General features: G+C 31.9%; 1 protein-coding gene across 1 annotated transcript; it reads right to left on the reverse strand.

Annotated features, from left to right (window-relative positions):
• Positions 1-330: 330 nt before the first annotated feature.
• Positions 331-2,689, reverse strand: LOC127726110 (sex peptide receptor-like). Its single transcript, XM_052233431.1, has 3 exons — positions 2,638-2,689; positions 1,178-1,285; positions 331-1,051 (listed from the first exon to the last, which is right to left on the reverse strand). Exons 1-3 carry the CDS (start codon positions 2,687-2,689, stop codon positions 441-443), a joined length of 771 nt encoding a protein of 256 aa, XP_052089391.1. The 3' UTR covers positions 331-440.
• Positions 2,690-24,454: the final 21,765 nt, after the last annotated feature.

Consider the following 24,454-nt stretch of genomic DNA (forward strand, 5'->3'; position numbering starts at 1 on the left):
ATAATCAATTTTAGAGTTTTAAACATTGGTTAGCTATTATTTTTTTCTTACCTATAGACACTTGTTTGTAGTTGATTGTAGTTTACAGATCTCTTTATGTATTTCGGTTTATGTTTTTGTGTCGCTGTATTATCTACACGTTGACATATACCCTACATCTCATTTTATTCATACCATATTAAAGACAAATGCGTTCTAAGCCCTATTAAGGCGACGAATCCAGTAAAATCTCTTTATTGTTGTCAATGGAAAGATTTAGGGAGGGGGTATATTAAGTCAATCTTTAACAAAGATTCAACTTATTGTAATGCTTTATTTCATTCTGTGATATTTAAAGACGATCGATGTATAATAAACACGTTGTACAAAAATAAATTGACAAAACTAAAGAAACTAAATTAATAATGGTCTTTATGTTTCGGTTCTTGTTTGTTTCCAAATCAGAGTTTTTGACTGTGTCCTCTTCTTGCGACTATTTCTTTCAAAGTTTTACGGAATCTAGTATTAAAGGCAGAATAAATTATAAAATTGAACCCAGTGTTCAACAATAAAAGAAAATCTGTGATTTCCCGTATTCCTCTGACCAGATAAGATGCTTCTCGGTATCCCGTTCGTAACACTGCAGACAGGACCGTATCAGGAGTAGCACAGATGACAAACGATATTATGACCATCAGTAAACACAAAACAGTTCTCCGTTTTCGACTTTTGAACCGACATTGACGTAATCTTTTTATTATTAATAAGCTGAAGACAACCAACAGAATGATTGGAACTACTGATCTAAAAGCGTAATGAAAAATATTGAATGCTGTTGAAAACATCTCGTTTTTCCACAAATTTGAGATCTCTAAAGTTTGGCTTGTTCCATTCGATGCATACACGATGCGATGTTGATATTTAAACAAGTAAGGACTTGATGTTCCAAAGGAAGCCAATGCAATAGCATTTGACAAACAAAAAGCACGAGGTATAGTGCATATGGTCTTCGCCTTAGTGGAATGACAAACAAACAGGTACCGCTCTATCGCAACCGTGACAATCAGCCAAGCTGCGCATGTCATTGACGAGTTGAAGATGTAATGAGCATATGGGTAAAGGGACATGAAATAACGTTCTCCGATGTCGGACGAGATTAAAGTCAGAAGAACAGTGACGAAATACATAATGTCATTACATATCTTAATGATGTCGGTGATAGCTAGGTTCAGAAGAAATATACTAGTAGATGATCTAAGTTTCTTGCGCGTGAAAACAATAATGGTTATGATATTTGCCGGAAGGGCTACAAAACACACAACAGGATACAGAATCAAACCGGAGACTAACCGCATTTTGTTATAAAAATGAAAAATGCTTTGATCGAATGTCTGATTGCTTTTCAAACAAGTAATATTTAGCATCTCCATCACACAAATATTTCAAGGAGCTCACGCAGTTAATCAATTCTGAAAGAGTAAAACAGTAAACTGAAATAAAACAACAATTGGAAAAAAATATATAAACCATATTTTTGTTCTTTAATGTGTTGTTTATTTAAGAAACTAGATGAATAGAAAATTATTAACAAACACTGAACTAGATTTATCTTCAAATGAAATTGAAGCACGGAATAATACAAAATATGGTTGTTGAAAATGTAAAGACTTTTGAAAGCTACTTACCTAGAAACAGATTTCAATAGTAAACCAAAATTCATAAAACATCTGCTTTTTATATCCTAAACATATAATAAGAGGAGCATTGTATAAAGTGGCAATTAATATTGACAGTTTTACTTTATGCATAAACGTAACCTTGTCTTACATAAACAACGTAAAGAAAAGACAAATATAGTTTTATCACAGTTTCTAGTAAGTGTTCAACTACTGATCCACCTGTGCTATTAACTAGTCCTCTTACCAAAATTAAAGAACGTGTTAATAACTTTTATAATATAGCATGTGCTAATATGGTATTAATTATTTTTGGAGATTTACACAATCTTTGGATGAATTCGATAAATTAAGGACTTTTTATGGTCATTTCAATCCGACACTCTACACTGATCTTCTATAAACAATTGTCTCATTTAATCAATGATCCTTTAAAAAATCTGATTATTTGCTGCAACTCCTTTTAAGCCGTCTTCTGTAATGAAAAAAGATAATATGCTAGATAAACTTACTAGAACTATGATGAAAAGGAATAAATCTGTAAATGTTCTCCTTGACAAAATTTATAAACCTTAAGGCAGTAAAATTTATCGACAGGTTGTAGGTATTCATATTGGCAATACGTGCGATCCTTGAATATCATTTGTTCCTGTACTGTGTTGAATGACAGTTTATGGCCAAAAGTCAATAAAACCCGTTGAAATTCCATATGAGTGAAAAATTAAATAACTTACAGTTAACTTTATGATATTTTTTTAATCTAAATAATCCAGAATTCTCTAATTATACTGCAAAGAATTATCCAAGGTGACGTACTCTATATATAAATCTAATTTCATTAATAATAAGTAATTGAAAATAATTTCCAAAATTTTGTCACAGCAAATTCTAATAAACACATTGTCCGTATTTTTATGCCAGTTCCAATGTACTGGCTACTGGGCTTGTGATTCGTATCGAACCAGTGGTAGTAATATCTTACTGCACCAGAATGATATAAATTTAACACCATTGTAAGATCCTTGAACATTCATTTTTTGTTTGGTACAGTAAATCATACCTATATATGTATTGATATTGTCATACATCCTGTCAATATTATGTACTTGTGTTTGTGGCATTCCACAAAGTCATGCTTTTCTCAGACTGTTACGACGTCCTTATGTGTTCTGATTGATACTTTAGTTTGGGAAAACCCGATTCATTTATTAGGTGTAAATGACTTTGGAATATCTTCCAGTAATTTCGAGTTTTCATAGATCGGTTTTTTGTGTCTTTTGTCATTTTTGTGAATTGTTCATGCTTCCTGTAGATTTGATGAGACTAGTCATTTCCAACTAATATTTACAGTTTGTTATTATGCTGTGTGTTTTCAAAATTTCCCGCGTTATGGTTAGGTTTAGCGCTCTGAAACATGCATAAACCCGCCACATCCTTTATGTATACAAATAAGGAGATGTGATATGATAACCAGTGAGACAACTATCCATCAAAGTTCAAATGAAGTGGATGTAAGAAAGTATAGGCTATAGTACGGACTTCAACAATGAGAAAAACTCATACCGTATAGGCGGCTATAAAAGGCCCCGACATAAAAAATATGAAGCAATTTAATTGAGAAAAACTAACGGCATAATTCATAACAAAATAATTTACGAAAAACAAATTTGACAAACATGAACGACAACCATTGGACTACAGGCTCCAGACTTGGGACAGGCACATTCAGAAGATGGCGGAGTTAAACTAGCTTGCTGGCGCAAAACCCTCCCCCTTATCTGAGACAGTGGTGTAACATTACGTCATAAGAGAAAACTATCAAAATCATTTGAAAAAGGCTTAACTCATTAGATCGATACAAAGCAGGAAACATCTAACAAAAACACAGACCGGACGTCGCAGCGCATCTATAGATCCTACAACAAAAAAGACACGTAGTAAACATCTGAGAATACCCACAGTTACTGACAGCTATTTCAAAGCCAATAACAACTAATAAAAAACCATGTATCTAGGACTAACATATCAATCAGTTCACATCCAGCATCCAATGGATTTAGATTAAAGACGTCATTAACAGTCAGAGAAAAACATGACTTTGTGCAATGCCAACATATAGGCATCGACAGATTGTAGTACCGTGAATGTGCATATGTGTATAACAATATTATATAAAATTGAGAATGGAAATGGGGAATGTGTCAAAGAGACAACAACCCGACCATAGAGCAGACAACAGCCGAAGGCCACCAATGGGTCTTCAATGCAACGAGAAACTCCCGCACCCGGAGGCGTCCTTCAGCTGGCCCCTAAACAAATATGTATACTAGTTCAGTGATAATGGACGTCATACTAAACTGCAAATTATACACAAGAAACTAAAATTAAAAATGATACAAGACTAACAAAGGCCAGAGTCTCCTGACTTGTGACAGGCGCAAAAATGCGGCGGGGTTAAACATGTTTTTTGAGATCACAATCCTCCCCCTATACCTCTAGCCAATGTAGAAAACGTACAACAGTACGCACAGTAAAACTCAGTTTAAGAGAAGTCCGAGTCCGATGTCAGAATAGGAAACAAAAACAAAATAAACAAAATGACAATAATACATAAATAACTACAAACTACTAGCAGTTACTGACATGCCAGCTCCAGACCTCAATTAAACTGATTGAAAGATTATGTCTTCATCATATGAATATCAGGCACAATCCCTCCTGTTAGAGGCTTAGTATTATACCATCACAAAATATATGAGAAGAACATAACCGTGTCATGCCAACAACTGGTTTTAGAATAAATATGTTTAATTCCTTATAAGTGAATCAATATTTAAGCCAAAATATGCAATCTTTAATGACCTGACAACAGTATCGTAACTATATCCCTTCTTAATAAGTCTGTTTAAAGGTTTTGTTAGCTTTTGAGGTGAATACTGACATTTGTGTGCTTTGTAAAGAATATTACCATAAAAGATTGGATGTGAAATACCCGAACGTATAAGATGTCTGCATGTTGAGTTATATTTACGAATGATGTCCTTATACCGATGATAAAATTTAGTAAATGTTTTGACTAGTTTATGATATCGAAAAACCCTAGGCGTAATAATTTTTCAGTAATACATAAATTTCTCTCGCTAAAAACTAATACGTTGTTACATACACGAGCGAATCGTACAAGTTGAGATATATAAACACCATAAGATGGTGACAAGGGGACGTCACCATCTAAAAATGGATAATTAACGATAGGAAGTGAAAAATCATCTCTTTTATCATAAATGTTTATATTAAGCTTCCCGTTAATGATATAGATATCAAGATCGAGGAAAAGACAGTGGTCATTGTTAGTATTAGCTTTATTTAAAGTAAGTTCAACAGGATAAATTTCTTTAGTATACATACTGAAGTCTTCATTATTGAGAGCCAATATATCATCCAAATATCTAAAAGTATTGTTAAATTTTTGTATCAGATGTTGTATGGTTTTAATTTACTGATAACAAAATTAATATTTATACCAATAATAACAATATCCAAAGATCTAATTAGAGTGTTGAATTGGTAACCTTTTAGAATAAGTTTATTTAAGGGAATGATAAATATACCCGGATCGTATCTAAATTTTCGGGCTCGGTAAACAACATCCAAATAAAAATTAGGATGTGCTTTTCCGTTTGAAAATAAGGTTTCTATAAGTACAGCCAATCGTTGTATCTATTGAAGAATTAAGTAAGTGTTTTACATGCTTTAAGAAATTTCTGGTAACGAAAACCGTGACTTAATAATTTTCCAGTAATACATTGTTTTCGGTCTTTGAAATAAAAAAACGTCACTACAAACACGGACATATCGAACGGGTTGTGATATATAAACACCGTATGACCGTGCCAAAGGAACATCACCGTCTAAAAGGGAAAATTAACAATAGGGAAAGACAAATCGTCCCTTTCTCGTAAATTTTAGTGAAAAGTTTCTCGTGTAAAACTCAAATATCTAAATATAGAAAAGGACAGTTATTGCTGATAACATTAGATTTATTTCAAGTCAGTTCCTTTGGGTAAATTTCGGCAGTATATTAAGGGAATTCTTTAACGAAAAAATATCAAGAAAACGACAAGTTTGTTGAATTTATCAATTAAATCGAATTTAAACGGGTCTTTACTGAGTTTGGCCATAAACTGTGATTCCGAACATTACAGGAACAAGACTGCTATTAACCTACAACCTGTCGATAAACTTTATTGCCGAAACGTACATAAATGTTGTCGAGGAGAAAATTTACAGCTTTAATTATCTCATCACACATCCAATAAGTATATCTAGCATATTAACCTTTCTCATTAGAGAAAAGGGCTTTATATGAGTTGCAGCAAATAAATTTGCAATCAGATACAGCAAACGACCATTTAATTAAAAAGGAAACTTTTGCTTGATAAGATTGTGTGGAAGTGTAGTGTAAAGAGTTGAAAAGTCAAAACTGTCAACAGAATCAAAAGGACCATCAAAAGTACATAATTTATCTAAAACATCCAAAGATGTTTTTGCGCTCCGTTAATTCCACTATTTTCATGTGTTTTATTACAAAAGTTAATGATAAGTTCTTTGATAGTAATTTAGCACTGAAAGATTAGTAGTAGAACACTTACTAGAGGCCGGATTTTTTGTGTAATTTAGCAAACAAATACATAGTGGGGACCTTCTTATGTTCAGAGGGGGCTTAAGCTGAGCTGTGGTAGTGACACGATTATTGACTATTTGACTCTCTGTGGTGCGTACGGCCTTGAATGTAGTTGATTGTACAATTTCATTCTTAAAGACTTACATGTAGTATTTACGTCATACCACCACCACATTGTTGGCTGCTTTCTCGCACGATACGAACACAAAACGCTTTGTGAGTACTTGAATTTTGTTTTTAATCCTAGAAATGGGCGTATTACTTTTCATTTATTTCTGAAATATTTTCGAAATGGAATTATTAGATTTGAATATCGATAAACTACTGCTTCCTTTGATATACCATCATTGAAGAGTAAGAGATGTAATGAGCGTATTGGTAAAGAAACATGAAACAACGTTCTCCGACGTCGGACGAGATTGAAGTCAGAAGAACACTGATGAAATACATAATATCATTACATATCTTAATGATGTCGGTGATAGCTAGGTTCAGACGAAATACACTAGTAGATGATCTTAGTTTCTTGCCCGTGAAAACAATAATGGTTATGATATTTGCCAGAAGGGCTACAAAGCACACAACATGATACAGAATCAAACCAGAGACTAACCGCATTTTGTTATAAAAGTTATAAATGCTTTGATCGAATGTCTGATTACTTTTCAAACAAGTAACATTTAGTATCTCCATCACACAAATAATACACAGAGCTCACGCAGTTAATCAATACTGAAATAGTAAACTGAAATAAAGCAACACTTGGAATAACTTAACAAATACAAAAAAAAAAAAAATATATCAATCATATTTTGTTCTTTAATTTGTTGCTTATATAAGAAACTAGGTGAATAGAAAATTATCAAGAAGCACTGAACTAGAGTTATCTTCAAATGAAATTAAAAGCACGGAATAATACAAAATATGGTTGTTGAATATGTAGACTTTTCAAAGCTACATACCTCAAAGCAGATTTCAACAGTAAAAACATTCATAAAGCATCTGCATTTTATCCTAAAAATATAATAAGAGGAGCATTGTATAAAGTGACAATTAATGTTGACAGTTTAACTTATGTATGAACGTAACCTTGTCTTACAAGTAAAAAAAAATAAATTAAAAAAAAAAAAAAAAAAAATGTTTTATCCCAGTTTTAGTAAGTGGTCTTCTGCTGATCTTTCTGTGCATTTAACAAGTTCTTTTACTAAAATCAAAGAACGAGTTATTAACTTTTATAATATAGCATGTGCAAATATGGAATAAATTATTTTAGGAGATTAAAACAATCTTCAGATGAATTCGATAAATTACGGGCTCATAATGGTTCTTTCAATCGCTACACAGCACTTCTACACAATCTAATGAAACATAAATTTTCTCATTCAATTAAATGGTCCTAGAAAAATCTGGGTGCAGATTTTTTGCTGCACTCATGTTTAGCATATTCATATTCAAAAGGAATAAAGCTGTACATGTTCTCCTTTACAACATTTACCTTTTTATCGACAGGTTGTAGGGTAGGTATTTATATGGACAAACTTGCGCCCTTTGAATAGTAAATTTGTTCCTGTACTTTTATGAATGACAGTTTAGGACCAAGCTCAGTAAAACCCGTCTAAATTCCATATAAGTGATAAATTGAATAACTTACAGTTACCTTTATGATATTTGTTATCTCAATAATCCAGAATTCTCTAAAAATACTGCGAAAATTTATCAAAGAGGACTTACTCTATATAAATCTAATATTATTAATCATGATTAATTGCAAATAATATCCAAAACTTTGTAAAGGTAAATTTACACAACATCCATAATGTCCGTATTTTTATACAATTCCCAAGTACTGGCTACTGGGCTTGTGATATCCTCGGGGACTCATAGTCATGCAGAGGTATCTGCACAGTGGTAGGAATAACATTAATGATTCCAATTTTACTGCACAAGAAGGATATCACTATTAAACACCATAGTAAGATCCTAAAATATTGTTTATATCGGTAAAAATCATTGATTTTGTGTTTGGTACCTTAAATCATACCTATATATGTACTGATGTTGAACTACGTCCTGTCAATATTATGTACTTGTGTTTTGGCAGCTTACAAAGTAAAGTTTTTCTCAGACTGATTATGACGTCCTTACGTTAAATCTGTTAGATATGTACTGATTGATACTTTATAAAATTGAGAATGGAATTGGGAAATGTGTCAAAGAGACAACAACCCGACCAAAGAGCAGAAAACAGCAGAAGGCCACCAATGGGTCTTCAACAAAAAGTGAAAATCCCGCACCCGGAGGTCGGCTTCAGCTGGCCCCTAAAAAATGTGAACTAGTTCAATGAAAATGAACGTCACACTAAACTCTGAAACATATACTAAGTAGTAAATGAACTAAAATTAAAAAAAACATACAAGGCTAACAAAGGCCAGAGGCTCCTGACTTGGGACAGGCGCAAAAATGCGATGGGGTTAAACATGTTTTGTGAGATCGCAACCCTCCCCCTATACCTCTAGTCAATGTAGAATAGACAAACACACAGCTAAACTCACAGTAAAACTCAGTTTCAAAGAAGTCCGAGTCCGATGTCAGAATAGGTAACAAAAGAAACTAAGCAAAATGACAATGATACATAAATCAACAAGGGACTACTAGCAGTTACTGACATGCCAGCTCCAGACCTCAATTAAACTGATTGAAAGATTCTGTCTTCATTATATGAAATTCAAGCACAATCCTTCCCGTTAGGGGTTTAGTATCATACCATCATAAAATATATGAGAAGAACATAACCCGTATCATGCCAACAACTGGTTTTATAATAAATGTGTTTATTTCCGATGCAAAGACCCTATGAGTGAATCAATTTTAATACCAAAATATGCCATATTTAATGATCTGACAACAGTATCGTAACTATATCCCTTCTTAATAAGTCTGTCTAAAGGTTTTGTTAGCTTTTGAGGTGAATACTGACATTTTTGTGCTTTGTAAAGAATATTACCATAAAAAATTGGATGTGAAATACCTGAACGTATAAGATGTCTGCATGAAGATTTATATTTACGAATGATGTCCTTGTTCCGATGATAAAATTTAGTAAATGTTTTAAATAGTTTATGATATCGAAAATCCTGGTGTAATAATGTTAGTTTGGGAGAACATGATTTATTAATTAAGTGTAAAAGGCTTTTGAATAGCTTTCAGTAATTTTGAGTATTCTTAGATAGGTTCTTTGTGTCTTTTAGTCTTTTTTTGTGAATTGTTTTTGTGCAAATCAAAAGCTTATATTTAGAGGTTGTCGCTGGTTGTTGTATTCCATTTCTATTTTCGTTTATTGTTTTGTCATAAATCAGGCGGTTGGTTTTTCGTTTGCATTTTTTTCACATTTCGTGATGTTGGAGCTCACTATACGGTATCGATTTTGATAATTGTTGTAGGCTGTTCGATGACCCATACTTGCTTACATCCATGTCATTTGGTTTCTGGTTATTAATTGTCTCATTGCCATTTTAAATTATGAGGAAAAACGACTGAAATTTACGCTACATAAGTAATTGTCTGATTACTTTTCAAACAAGTAACATTTAGCATCTCCATCACACAAATAATACACAGAGCTCACGCAGTTAATCAATACTGAAATAGTAAACTGAAATAAAGCAACACTTGGAATAACTTAACAAATACAAAAAAAAAAAAAATATATCAATCATATTTAGTTCTTTAATTTGTTGCTTATATAAGAAACTAGGTGAATAGAAAATTATCAAGAAGCACTGAACTAGAGTTATCTTCAAATGAAATTAAAAGCACGGAATAATACAAAATATGGTTGTTGAATATGTAGACTTTTCAAAGCTACATACCTTAAAGCAGATTTCAACAGTAAAAACATTCATAAAGCATCTGCATTTTATCCTAAAAATATAATAAGAGGAGCATTGTATAAAGTGACAATTAATGTTGACAGTTTTACTTTATGTATGAACGTAACCTTGTCTTACAAGTAAAAAAAAAAATAAATAAAAAAAAAAAAAAAAAAAAAAATGTTTTATCCCAGTTTTAGTAAGTGGTCTTCTGCTGATCTTTCTGTGCATTTAACAAGTTCTTTTACTAAAATCAAAGAACTAGTTATTAACTTTTATAATATAGCATGTGCAAATATGGAATAAATTATTTTAGGAGATTAAAACAATCTTCAGACGAATTGGATAAATTACGGGCTCATAATGGTTCTTTCAATCGCTACACAGCACTTCTACACAATCTAATGAAACATAAATTTTCTCATTTAATTAAATGGTCCTAGAAAAATCTGAGTGCAGATTTTTTGCTGCACTCATGTTTAGCATATTCATATTCAAAAGGAATGAAGCTGTAAATGTTCTCCTTTACAACATTTACCTTTTTATCGACAGGTTGTAGGGTAGGTATTTATATGGACAAACTTGCGCCCTTTGAATAGTAAATTTGTTCCTGTACTTTTATGAATGACAGTTTAGGACCAAGCTCAGTAAAACCCGTCTAAATTCCATAAAAGTGATAAATTGAATAACTTACAGTTACCTTTATGATATTTGTTATCTCAATAATCCAGAATTCTCTAAAAATACTGCGAAAATTTATCAAAGAGGACTTACTCTATATAAATCTAATGTTATTAATCATGATTAATTGCAAATAATATTCAAAACTTTGTAAAGGTAAATTTACACAACATCCATAATGTCCGTATTTTTATACAATTCCCAAGTACTGGCTACTGGGCTTGTGATATCCTCGGGGACTCATAGTCATGCAGAGGTATCTACACAGTGGTAGGAATAACATTAATGATTCCAATTTTACTGCACAAGAAGGATATCACTATTAAACACCATAGTAAGATCCTTAAATATTGTTTATATCGGTAGAAATCATTGATTTTGTGTTTGGTACCTTAAATCATACCTATATATGTACTGATGTTGAACTACGTCCTGTCAATAGTATGTACTTGTGTTTTGGCAGCTTACAAAGGGAAGTTTTTCTCAGACTGATTATGACGTCCTTACGTTAAATCTGTTAGATGTGTACTGATTGATACTTTATAAAATTGAGAATGGAATTGGGAAATGTGTCAAAGAGAAAACAACCCGACCAAAGAGCAGAAAACAGCAGAAGGCCACCAATGGGTCTTCAACAAAAAGAGAAAATCCCGCACCCGGAGGTGGGCTTCAGCTGGCCCCTAAAAAATGTGAACTAGTTCAATGAAAATGAACGTCACACTAAACTCTGAAACATATAAATGAACTAAAATTAAAAAAAAAACATACAAGGCTAACAAAGGCCAGAGGCTCCTGACTTGGGACAGGCGCAAAAATGCGATGGGGTTAAACATGTTTTGTGAGATCTCAACCCTCCCCCTATACCTCTAGCCAATGTAGAATAGACAAACACACAGCTAAACGCACAGTAAAACTCAGTTTCAAAGAAGTCCGAGTCCGATGTCAGAATAGGTAACAAAAGAAACTAAGCAAAATGACAATGATACATAAATCAACAAGGGACTACTAGCAGTTACTGACATGCCAGCTCCAGACCTCAATTAAACTGATTGAAAGATTATGTCTTCATCATATGAAATTCAAGCACAATCCCTCCCATTAGGGGTTTAGTATCATACCATCATAAAATATATGAGAAGAACATAACCCGTATCATGCCAACAACTGGTTTTATAATAAATGTGTTTATTTCCGATGCAAAGACCCTATAAGTGAATCAATATTAATACCAAAATATGCCATATTTAATGATCTGACAACAGTATCGTAACTATATCCCTTCTTAATAAGTCTGTCTAAAGGTTTTGTTAGCTTTTGAGGTGAATACTGACATTTTTGTGCTTTGTAAAGAATATTACCAAAAAAAATTGGATGTGAAATACCTGAACGTATAAGATGTCTGCATGAAGATTTATATTTACGAATGATGTCCTTGTTCCGATGATAAAATTTAGTAAATGTTTTAAATAGTTTATGATATCGAAAATCCTTGTGTAATAATGTTAGTTTGGGAGAACATGATTTATTAATTAAGTGTAAAAGGCTTTTGAATAGCTTTCAGTAATTTTGAGTATTCTTAGATAGGTTCTTTGTGTCTTTTTGTCTTTTTTTGTGAATTGTTTTTGTGCAAATCAAAAGCTTATATTTAGAGGTTGTCGCTGGTTGTTGTATTCCATTTCTATTTTCGTTTTTTGTTTTGTCATAAATCAGGCGGTTGGTTTTTCGTTTGCATTTTTTTCACATTTCGTGATGTTGGAGCTCACTATACGGTATCGATTTTGATAATTGTTGTAGGCTGTTCGATGACCTATACTTGCTTACATCCATGTCATTTGGTTTCTGGTGAATAGTTGTCTCATTGCCATTTTAAATTATGAGGAAAAACGACTGAAATTTACGCTACATAAGCTTTGTGGCTGAATCACGAAACACGAATCGGTTGACCTTTACGAATTGTCTGTGTCTCAACTAACTTTATACATCTTTTGTCGTGTGATCTGTAAATTCCTGATAGTGGATTCACATGGATGCGTACACAGCTGGAGACAGTCAGAATTCTTTTGGAGTTCATGCGACCCCCTCACTTTTTTCTATATAATAATTCGATCATCGATAAACTACTGTTTCCTCGGATATGCCACATTTCAACATACAAAAAAATCATCGGACTCATCACCTAGGAAAAATCCTTTGCATATGCTTATGATGAATTGGAAAATGGTGGATGCAGGGTTTGATTTTTCGATGCAGTTCTATAAGTAGAACAATTCATTAACTATTGTCTTATATTTTGTCCTTTTGTTTCAGTAGTGCCACATGATTACTATCTCTCTCCCTATCATATTGTTTTGTTGGTTTCGTATTGCTAAGTTATTAAATTTTTTTTTATACAGTGTTTTAAAGCATTATATAAAAGTGTATGTAACCTTGTACCGATGTACGTGCGTTTGGTTTATTTTTTTTTAGTTTTCCTGTGCAGCTCGAGGAGGGAAGCACCATTCAGGATAAATGTATCATCATAGTCTAATAGTTTTAATCGTTTTTTAAGATATATTGAAGCGACGAGCATTGTGTGATTTTCCATTTTTCGTCAGTTTTGGATGTTAAAAATGATATTCGTTGGGACAAAGCGGCATAACTCAGATCTATATTGGTAAAAGTCATTGATATCAACGAGTCCTTGAGTACCCAAGTATCGCTCGATAGAACTGAGTTTCGAATACCAAAATGTTACGCGCCTAATCGGTTTCAGTATATCTAAGACGTTAGTTATATGAATCATTGGTTTCCTGGAGAACGCCCCTCGGGGAATTACCAAGTGATCACCGATTAATCATAACTAAGATACGTTTCTTATGTTTGTGCTAAATTACCGCTTAAAATGCCTCACAAAGTTTGACTTAGGAAATACTTCATACGAAATGTTGACAGTAAAATTGAAGAAAAAATGTAAACTTTGTAAGCTTGGTCTGGCATAGTGTTGGGGGAACTAAAACGCAAAAGTGACTTCTTTTCATCATGTCTTTGTAAATGTGTTTTCTTAACACACAAAATGTAACTGTTGTTTGATCTTGTTTGACTTTGTAATTATTTTTGTTTAATAGGTGTTTATTAAATAATCGATTAGATTATTGTTTACTTAATGAGTACGTATAGTAAATTAGCTATTAATTATGGTGTGGCTATTATCTAGTTTAATATTGTGTTATTATTTAAAAACATAGAGAGTTAAACGTTCATAAGACAAACCCGAAGAGCGTAAATTTGTACCCAATTGTATTCCCATTTTGTAGATATTTTCCGAGCGAGTACACGAGTATCGTTCGGTAAAACAAACGGGTACTCGATTATCAATTCTTCATCGAGTTGAAATCCCTATTAAAAACTTTATGGGTTTTACTACTATGGTTTCACAATTTTGTATACTTGCTTTTCTTTAAAGCGTTTTTTCTTTGCGCTGTCAGTTTATAGTCTACTTATTAGTTTTGAATCTGGGTATTTTCCTTTTCAGAATAGTGTAGATAGCTAGGTTTACAAAATATCCATACTGTAGAATTATAGAATTATAGAATTAGAAAAAAAGAGAATAGAAAGGATTGGAAGCTTCGGAGAACAGATTGATTTACACAAAACTGACACTTTAATGTCATTTGTTTCTAATGGCCTGATGCAAACCTCAGCAATCCTACCTGCTTTGAATTGTGAAGGTGGTGCATCTTTGTTTTTGTTCGTTTGACAAACTAATCACATGGCAGAAATTCATTAAAACTGTAAGGGCAGATTGTGGTGTAGATGTGGCTTTTCTGGATATTCCTTCACCAGGAACGCTCATTCCAAAACCTAGGAAAGCCAGAGATATATAAATTGGTAATCATCTTGAGCTACATGATCAAAAGTGACGTAACGCACGTAACGTTATATGACAACGAACATAACTACAATCCCGTCCCCTTTTCCCTGAATGTAACCTACCGAATTAGACTTATCACCGGGTTTGTACTAACATGAGCAAAACGACGGTAGCCAAATGTTTAGCAGGATCTGCTTACCCTAGCGGAGCACCTGAGATCACCCCCAGTTTTGGTTGGGGTTTGTGTTACTCAGTCTTTGGTTTTCTATGTTGTGATTTGTGTACTAATGTTTGTCTTTTCTTTTTTAACCGTGGCGTTGTGAGTTCATTTTCGACTTATGAGTTTTAATGTCCTTTTGGTATCCTTCGCCTTTTTATTGCGTGTATACGTCGGAATCATACACATCACAATTATAAGCAATCCTGTTTAAAAACAGATAAGCTATATACTATCTATATCTATAGACTCTGTTGGAATAACGGTTTCTAATAATCTATAAAACTAGATCTCATATTTAATACGGGTTACCAATACAAACAAATCTGTTATCGAAACGTCAATATTTGGCGAGACAGCTGTAACAGACTCTATGCTTAAAAACATTTACCTGCGTGTTGCCGCTCTTCAGGAGAATGTGAAATTCGCGAAAATTTGTTTAATGGCATATTTCATTTATGATATCATTAGCAAAGGTTTGCTGATTGAACGTCAGAACTACTTTTTTGCAAATATGAATAGTTTTCACCATGGTCAGATTTCAGAAAATGTTAATTTATCCCAAAAATATGGGTTTTTTAACATACGGTAATATGTTATTTTGTTTTGGTAAACGATGATTATTAAAGTACACAGATACTGGCTTTTTTTTGTAACACACAGCAAAAAAAAACGCAACGGCATAAAGTAAATGTCTTGCAAGAATGTCCAATGTCGAATTTTGGCGTTTTTTACGGGTTAAGTGTCAGTTTCGACATTAATAAAAAAATATTCGAGTTCCAGTATATAACATACTACTTTTCCATAATTGTACTTGGAAGCTTTAAAACGATTACGTACTTTTTTCTAGTTTGCTAACTCAATAAAACATCGTTTCTGAGCAAATCCAAAGAATTGCAAGTTTGTCCACTCAATGAATTTCGTACATTGACTGAAATGAAAAAAAAGGTTCGTAAATTTGAAGGTTGTCGGTATCATTTCGAAATCAAATCGAAAGGTTTCATATTCTTTATTTAAACGTGTTTTTTTTATGGTTATGGAATTGAATGTGTCTGCGATTGTGTATTTGTAATTATTAGATGCTTTTAAAATAATAAAAATAGTGCTCAACCTCATCAATTCTAAGATTAGGGAAACGAACAGAAGCAATTACTCGCATAAGTTATATGCAAATGGTCGAAACGAAGATAGCATTAATAAATTTATAAATGAACTTATCTGAATAAAACATATTACAATGTATCAATAAATAAGTTATATAATTATCTTAAAACTTTGAACCCGTGGACCAAAAGCGTAAATTACGTCATTTTATCCACACACTCCGAACCGAATCGTCTAGTCCGAGACATATCGTGTTACAACTCTGATAACTAGTTTAACGGAATGATCAGCGATTGTGAGAGAACGCAATTTATCAGAAATAAAAAGATATAAGATTTTCCAAACTGTTAGATTCTCAAATTCTGATACAAATGAAGACATTTTTAATGTATAAATGATGATCTTCGTAAAAAAGACATGGTGGTTACAGTTATAGTAGAGGAACCTTGCACACTTTGAAAATTAACAGCTAGACTATATGCAATCAAACAAAGTGGTTATATGACTTGCGCTGTTCGCTCGACAGAATTTCGATTGCAATTTGTTATTATGCTGCAATGAAAACATTGCATGCCTGTATGTACATGTATATCCTAAAGATGACAACACAACTGTTGTTTCTGAAGAGTTTAATTTTGATATTATATCGGTCTATATCTATATTAGAATAATACAATTACATTTTCCCATTCTTCTTATCTTTTGAAATAAAAATTTAATTAACTAGTTATTGAAATTGGAGTAAGCGTTGATTATTTATCGTGTTTAACCTTTTAAGTATAACTCTATTCATTTGTAACCAAATCTCCACTGCTTCGTTTAAATCATAATTGGGGTCCGCCTCCTTCTTTTCGGAAATAACAGGTAAATCATTTAATTTTATTACATACTTAGAAGAATCAATATTGACTGCAAACAACTTTGCCATTAAAAAAAGGAAAAAAAAACCAAAACGATCTCGAGTATTTTTTGATAACGTCAAATTACGTCTTGGGTCGCAATACCGTGCATAACGTCAAGAATAGCAAAAATCAGATAATGTCAACTTTACCAGAGGGATTCGGAACCTTAGTTTCTTCACAATTTTCTTAATTTTTCAATATATTAAAGTACAATAAAGTAAAACTTTATTCCCTTGAAAAATGTAAATTTGACAAAAATATTGTGAATTATACTATAAAAAAAGCGCATGTCAATACTCACCATAATCATCTGTAGAACACCATAATTAAAACTTAAACGATAATGTTTTTTGAAAACAACCAACATAAATAGCCATCTAAAACAAAAAAATATAAAGAAAGGCAAGGCATCAGCTTATTATGGTCTGCACAAAAGTATTAAAACATAGTTCTACTTATACGTCTTCTTGTTATGTAAAAATTTAAGGCAAGAAAAATCTATTTATTTGATATTGATATTTTGATGACACACATGGCGTTATCTGTCAAGGCAAAACCATACCTTTATGAAAATCAATACTATTTTACATTATCAATTTTCATAATATTAGTTAGTTGAACATCTTTATTAAAATATACATGATTTTCTGGAATTTTGTAATTTATAACATTATTGTTTAAAGCATAATATTAGAAGAATATCTATCATTTCCATTACATTTAGTTGTCGTATTCTTAATCCTGTAACTTTATCTTGCAAATTTGAACGAACATCTTAGTTCCGAGTGACGTATATACCAGGACATATAAAACAACCGTCAGTTTTCCTACGACATGACGAAAAAATGTTGTTGACACGAAGATTGATGATTTCTGTTGATGATTTACCAACGAGGGATAACTCATATCAACTTAGATACCATGTTTCGATTATAGTTCTTTGATTAATATATTTCGTGAGTCATAATTTAAGGTTGATGCATGTGTAGTGTATACGTCCATATTGCTATGCATGTGCATTTGTTTGCACCTGTCCTAAGTCAGTAACCTGATGTTCAGTGGTTGTCGTTTGTTGATGTGGTTCATAAGTGTTTCTCGTTTCTCGTTTTTTATCTGGTTAGACCGTTGGTTTTCCTGTTTGAATGGTTTTACACTAGTCATTTTTGGGACCCTTTATAGCTTGCTGTTCAATGTGAGCCATGGCTCCGTGTTGAAGACCGTTCCTTGACCTATAATGGATTACTTTTACAAATTGGCTGTATTTGGCAAAACGTTTAGGAACTTTTGGTCCTCAATGCTCTTCAACTTCGAACTTTATTTGGCCTTTTTAACTTTTTTTATTCGAGCGTCACTGATGAGTCTTTTATAGACGAAACGCGCATCTAGCGCAAATACAAAGTTTTAATCCTGGTATCTATGACGAGCTTATGTGACACTCATACCACATCTTCTTATATCTATATGTGATTTTCATCTGTATAGCTTTATTCTGTGCATTATTATATAAATGTTGATTTATTGATTATAAGGTGTTTAAAATATATCTATTTAATAATAAGGAGGAGAAAAAAAACAAACAACTTTTTTAATTTCGTGTATGATATCATATTTAGGCAGAAATAAAATTTCAAAATTTAAGGAATATCAGTACTGTAGTTGAAGATTTGCCGCCGTCAAATCTCAATTGACCCAGGCAACTCTTCTATTACATTTCTGTTATTCCAATTATAACACATTAGAAAAATAAATAATACTTTAGGGCTTGAAAAATGTATAAATTTGAAATAGATTCCGCGAAACTTCCTGAATGATGTTGTCGTATAACCGTCATAGCTTAACATTACGACATACAAACAAAAACTATCAAACTGAAAGTTCTGACGTCACGTCAATGATGAAAATTTGGATAGCATCACATAAAAACAGATTTTTTACAGGTAAGTTATGTTTTAATTTCGATAAAATTGTAGTTTTCGAAGATTTGCTGATTCAAGAAATTCCATATAGTTACGACATGTCAACTGTGGCTTTGACGAAACAAATCATTAGAATAATATATCATTATGTCATAGTAAAAACAAATAAATCATCAAAAAGATGTATGCACAATATTCTTATTCTTGTCAACAATTTTACAAATCAAATAAAAGTGTTATTCGAAGTTGAAAATTTGCCGTTGATATTTTTTGTAAATTCTTTTGCATCGAGGGACGTATGTAATCTCTAACCAAAAGACAATACATTGCATATAATTTTACTTCCAACAATATAGCCTTTAAATTGTTCCAAAAAGGAAAACTACAGGAGATCAACTAGTTCTGATCATTGCAAAAGGCTGTTCGGTGACCGGTATTGTTTACATCTTTTTCCTTTGGTCTTTATAGATAATTGAATCGTTTGATTATTTTGCTAATTTAGCTTTGAGTTCCAAAGTGCTGTCTCCTATCTGAAAGAATTCTGACAAAACCTTTGAAATTCTTAGTATTTATATATTTTCATAATTGAATTTGCAGTAATTTTGAAATTATGAAAAATGTGCCCGTTCCTTTTTATCGATATGGTAGTTACAAAAAGGTAATACGCGAATGTCTATTTATCATTCAAATCAAATCAGAAAATCAAATGTATGAAATAAAATTAAATATGTTTTCAAAATAATGCTTTGAAGTTGTACAGTAATGTTCATTATAATTACAAATGTCAATGCACAGCTGCACATAGAGCACTAGATACAAAAATAAAAAGTAAAAAAGTAAAAAGTCACATCTGTATGAAATAGAATGACTTTCATTGGATTTTGATAAATCTGCCTTCCATTTGGACAGCTGGCCGCATGGTTACTGACAAAACTTCAGATGATTTGTGTTTAAGCAATCAGGAAGGGTAACATGTTCTAAATCCTTTGAAAATGAAACAGAAAACATATACCTTGAATCAGCATATTTCTGCAATGAACACAGCGTTCAAACAGTGGTAGCCATTAGAAGATCATCCTCTGCGTTCACATCCAAAAGGGAGGTTTTTTAAATAATTCAACTTGATAATGTACACATTTCTGAAGGATTTTAATTTTTTTGAAGAGGTCATATAGGCCCTCCCACTAAATTTTAAAATGTTAAAAAGAAAACCAAAATAATGTTAATAAATAGAATGCTGCATCAAAAAACATAACGACTATTCAAAATGTATCAATCTGTTCCTTTACACAGTTGTTTAATATCATAAAGTCATCAAATTTTTCATTTTTGTATCAATTTGTTTAATATTGTGTACCTTTAACAAAGAGAACAACAACCATAGTAGTAAAACACATACAGTTTTCACCAATATAGATCTGAATTAAGCCGCTTTGTCGGTCGAATATTACTTTAAAAACTAAAACTGACGAAAATGGAAAATCTAAATTCACGTCGCCACAACCCGCTTATATATATATATCTTTACACATTTTTTCGGACTGTTAAAATAGGAGCCATCATTCAACTTGATTGGTGCTGCTCTTTCAGGGCTGCATGAAAAAAAGAGGCGAAAGTTACTAAAGGGACAGTCAATATCATACGTTGACAATAAACTGACAACACCATGGCTAAAAATTAAAAAGACAAAAAGACAAACAACAGTACACAATACACAACATAGAAAACTTAAAACTAAGCAACACGAACACCACCAAAAACTGCTCCCCATATGGCACCAGTCGTGTTGCCGATGTAATCAAAAACCTGGTGATAAAACTAACACGGTTGGTCACATTCGGGCAAAAGAAGACGGGATTGTTGTTACGGCAATAGGAACATATCCGTCGTCATCTGTGAAACAGATATTCAATAACTGTATATTTAAAACACTTGTTCTATCTGAAATATGGTCAAAAATTGAAATGTGACGAATATCTGAAAAATATGAAAAGCAAATAAACAACATCATATGGAATTTGTTTTTTGAGAGAAATATAAATTTTAAGAAAGGGACGTGTGTTGCTTACCAATGGAGGAAGGGTGAATGGGTAAGATCACCATAGAGTCGTACAAATCAAACACATGCAAAAGATTTCAATATCGAAAAAGGAAAGATGGATCACGATAACATAGCAAATTATAGTTACAAAAATATGATAAGAAATATGATTGTAAATTCTACTTAGCAAAACATTCTGTTTGACGAAGATTGCAAACGGAAATATTTTTTCAAAATTATATCTTGATTCACTTAAAACATGGTATAAATTTTAAGTATACAAAGTCCCATAAATAAAAATGATATCCTAATTCAGCTCCTAATTGGAAGCATAAAAAATTCAATATAACAGAAAACCTATTTTCTTCAACAATTTCGTAAAAAGTGGAATTCATGCAGTTAGAGAAATGTGGGAAGAAGGAAAGAAAAATGTCAAAAGCGACAATCTTAAAAGAGAAGCGAAAGATACCAAAGGGATAATCAAACTCATATTTCGAAATTGACAATGTAATGGAAAAAAAGAAAAACGACCAAAAGACAAACAAAACAGTTTGCAAAACACAACATAGAAAACTGACCAGCAAACACAATATCCCTAAAGTTGAAAGAAACCGGATTTCGGAATGAACAATATTGAAATTAGCTAAACCGAAATCGTTCAAAGAAAGGCTAAAAACTGATACCCTACAACCAAATCCACAACAAAACTGGTATAACGTTGGTATGAAGAAACGAAAACGAAAACCTTTTTCAAAATAAAACAAAATGAAACAGAATCGTTTATTTACCTAAACCAAATTTTAAATTTTACGTTAAACGAAATAAATAAGTAATCTGAAGTGAATTATTGTAACAAGAGAATCCGAATTATTGTATCAAACAAATGAACCACCATTTATTGTAATAAGAAGTTGGTTGATATTTGCGTAATGTAACATGGTCTGCTTACTGCTCTTTTCAGTCCCTCAGTCTCTCAACAGACGAACTACATCTGTGAGAGCTGGTTCTAATTTTTACATGTTCGAGGGAAACGAGCTTAGAACATTGCCTTTGATGGTGTATGGCATTGCTGCCGATGTAAAGGCAGGCCGGGCGTTGTTGCCGATATAGAGGCAGGCCGGGATCGACTGACACCTAGAATATCAAGAAATTCGCTATTCATTTAATAAACAAAACATCAAAGTAATTAAAATATAATTTCAAAGTACAATTTTAAAGTTAAAATAAATTGAAAACAATAATAAAATACTACAAACAATTCCAATTAAATATCAAATAATAACAATAATAATTACTGTTAAATTAAACCTTTGAATTAAAATATTAGTTACTTATAAACTTTATCTATTTTTTCAAAATAGAATTAAAAGAAAATAATTTTAAATCTAAATCATTTTCAAAACCTAGAGACTCACCTAGAATATCAAGAAACTCGCTATTAATTTTATAGCGGCTTGATCAGTTTATATACTAATTTCTGAATGTTCTAGTAACCCTTAATTGACTGCAGCAAACAGGATTACAAAAAATAAACAGGATAACAAAAACAAAACAGGATAACGAAAGAATTTATAAGTTATTAACAAAAATTAGAATGCATAAATATAGTTATGGTCCAAAACCAGGCCAAAACTACAAGTTACATAAAAATGGTTTTTCTTTAATTTCTTATTTTAAAATTGCCAAATTATGTTTCAAATATATTTATTTACATTTTCCTAACTATAATACAAAACAATATACAACTTAAAAAATAACATTATAAATATTAATTTAGATCTTAATTAAAAGTAACTATGGTACTAGTGTGTGCCCTATAGCTTGACACAAATAAAGATGCTGACGTACGTTGACAGCTGTCCAAACTTTGTGACATTTTGTTGAACTTTGATAGACATATTACCGGAGGTAAATTTGAAATATCCTGCTTTTAAAATTGAAGGAGAAAAGTTTTAAAGTATAGAACAGTTAAACAATAATTTTATATAAAATATTTTACAGAGTAGATCTTACATACATTAACTAATAAACTGCATGAAATAAAATAAATTGCATTTTTCTATTACAATAATATAAAACGTGATAAACATAAAATCGAAGGAATAATTGTAACGTCATCTATTTCAAAAATTTATGTCAAATATCTGTCACAATAGAAATATCATTGAAATTAATCCAATATTCGCTTAAACACAAATATTGTTCCAAACTGTTAACTAAAATGGAATATTCAGTAAAATGCAAGTGACCTTGAAAAAGAAGATATTTATGAGGAAAGCATTTCAAATAAGCTAGACAATTATAAAAATAAAATAAAAAAAACTGGAAAGGGCAAGTCCAATAATGGTAAATGCTATTTTTGTAAAACAGAAAATGAAACCTTCACATATATTTTGCAAATATTTTTTAGCCATTGCGTTGTCATTGTTTTTTTACTTCTGAGTTTGAATGTCCCTTTGATATCTTTCGCCTCTCTCCTATAACATTATAGAGGTTGTTTGGGAACATCTATTCGATGCTAAATTTTTTTATAATACAACAGATATCCAATTAGGTGAGATGTTCTCATGTCTGTCATATTTGTTTGTCGTAAATTGTTTTGTTGTAAATTAATCCGATAACTTAAGATTTTTTTCATGTCGTGGCCTATTTTACGGTATGGGTCTATCTCATTGTTGTAGGCCGCCTATACTTGTTTATCTCCAATTAAAAAAGGGGGTAACGGAAATTCTACTTTGAATATAAAAAAATAATCTACTTGTTCCTGTATGCTATTGGTAATTGATTGTTCGATTTTTGTTTAATTTCTTTAAGTCGAAAAAATTATCTGTCACCAATCCCCACCCAAAATTGACTCTTTTCTGCGTATTCTACAAATTGGTTCTGAATATGGTCATGTTACCATCAACTTATTAACCACACGGAATTGAACTAGGTATTATTCCTGGGTCTTCTTTCTACCGGAAACGTAGCCTCTTTCTGTCCCTATCCAATATACATATCCTTATTTTCTAGTGACATTCTTAATTTCCTTCCCTTAATCACAATCGACTCCCTATTGCATGATCTAACTTCTGTTTGACTTGTTTATTTGTAATCGTCCTGAACACTTATGAAATGTTTGCCACTTGACCCAAACAATAATAAATCAATCAAACAATCATAAATTGGTTAATATTTCGGGATGTCCACAAAATTAGGGAAAGACAATTTCAAGTGAATGATTTGTATGATGATTCGTTGAGTCTGAAAAGAAGTTAGTAAGGCTTCTTAATCGTTTTTAAATACTAGTAACTGAGGCATATTTTGAGTTTTGTACAAATAAATTAACATTATTCAAAATTTGTATTCATTATTCAAAAGATGCTTCTTCCTTAAATATTCATAATAATAGTCACTTTCTGAATATCTAGTTTTATTAACTCTTAACCCACGCAACACCTGCATTGATATTTTTGACTATCAACTGCATGTAATCAAAACTACTTTTACGTACACTCACGAATAAATATGTAATTTATGTACTATACACAAA

Source organism: Mytilus californianus, unplaced genomic scaffold (assembly GCF_021869535.1).
Source record: "Mytilus californianus isolate M0D057914Y unplaced genomic scaffold, xbMytCali1.0.p SCAF_16, whole genome shotgun sequence".
NCBI lineage: Eukaryota > Metazoa > Mollusca > Bivalvia > Mytilida > Mytilidae > Mytilus > Mytilus californianus.

Bases quoted from the DNA above. Each gene is read 5' to 3' on its own strand.
- LOC127726110 (XM_052233431.1), bottom strand. From the start codon at position 2,689: ATGAATGTTCAAGGATCTTACAATGGTGTTAAATTTATATCATTCTGG. The intron at 1,286-2,637 runs GTAAGATATTAC...TGTGTTTTGTAG, and splicing joins ATTTATATCATTCTGGTGCA to CCCTTCCGGCAAATATCATA. The intron at 1,052-1,177 runs GTAATGACATTA...TGACATGCGCAG, and splicing joins CACCGACATCATTAAGATAT to CTTGGCTGATTGTCACGGTT.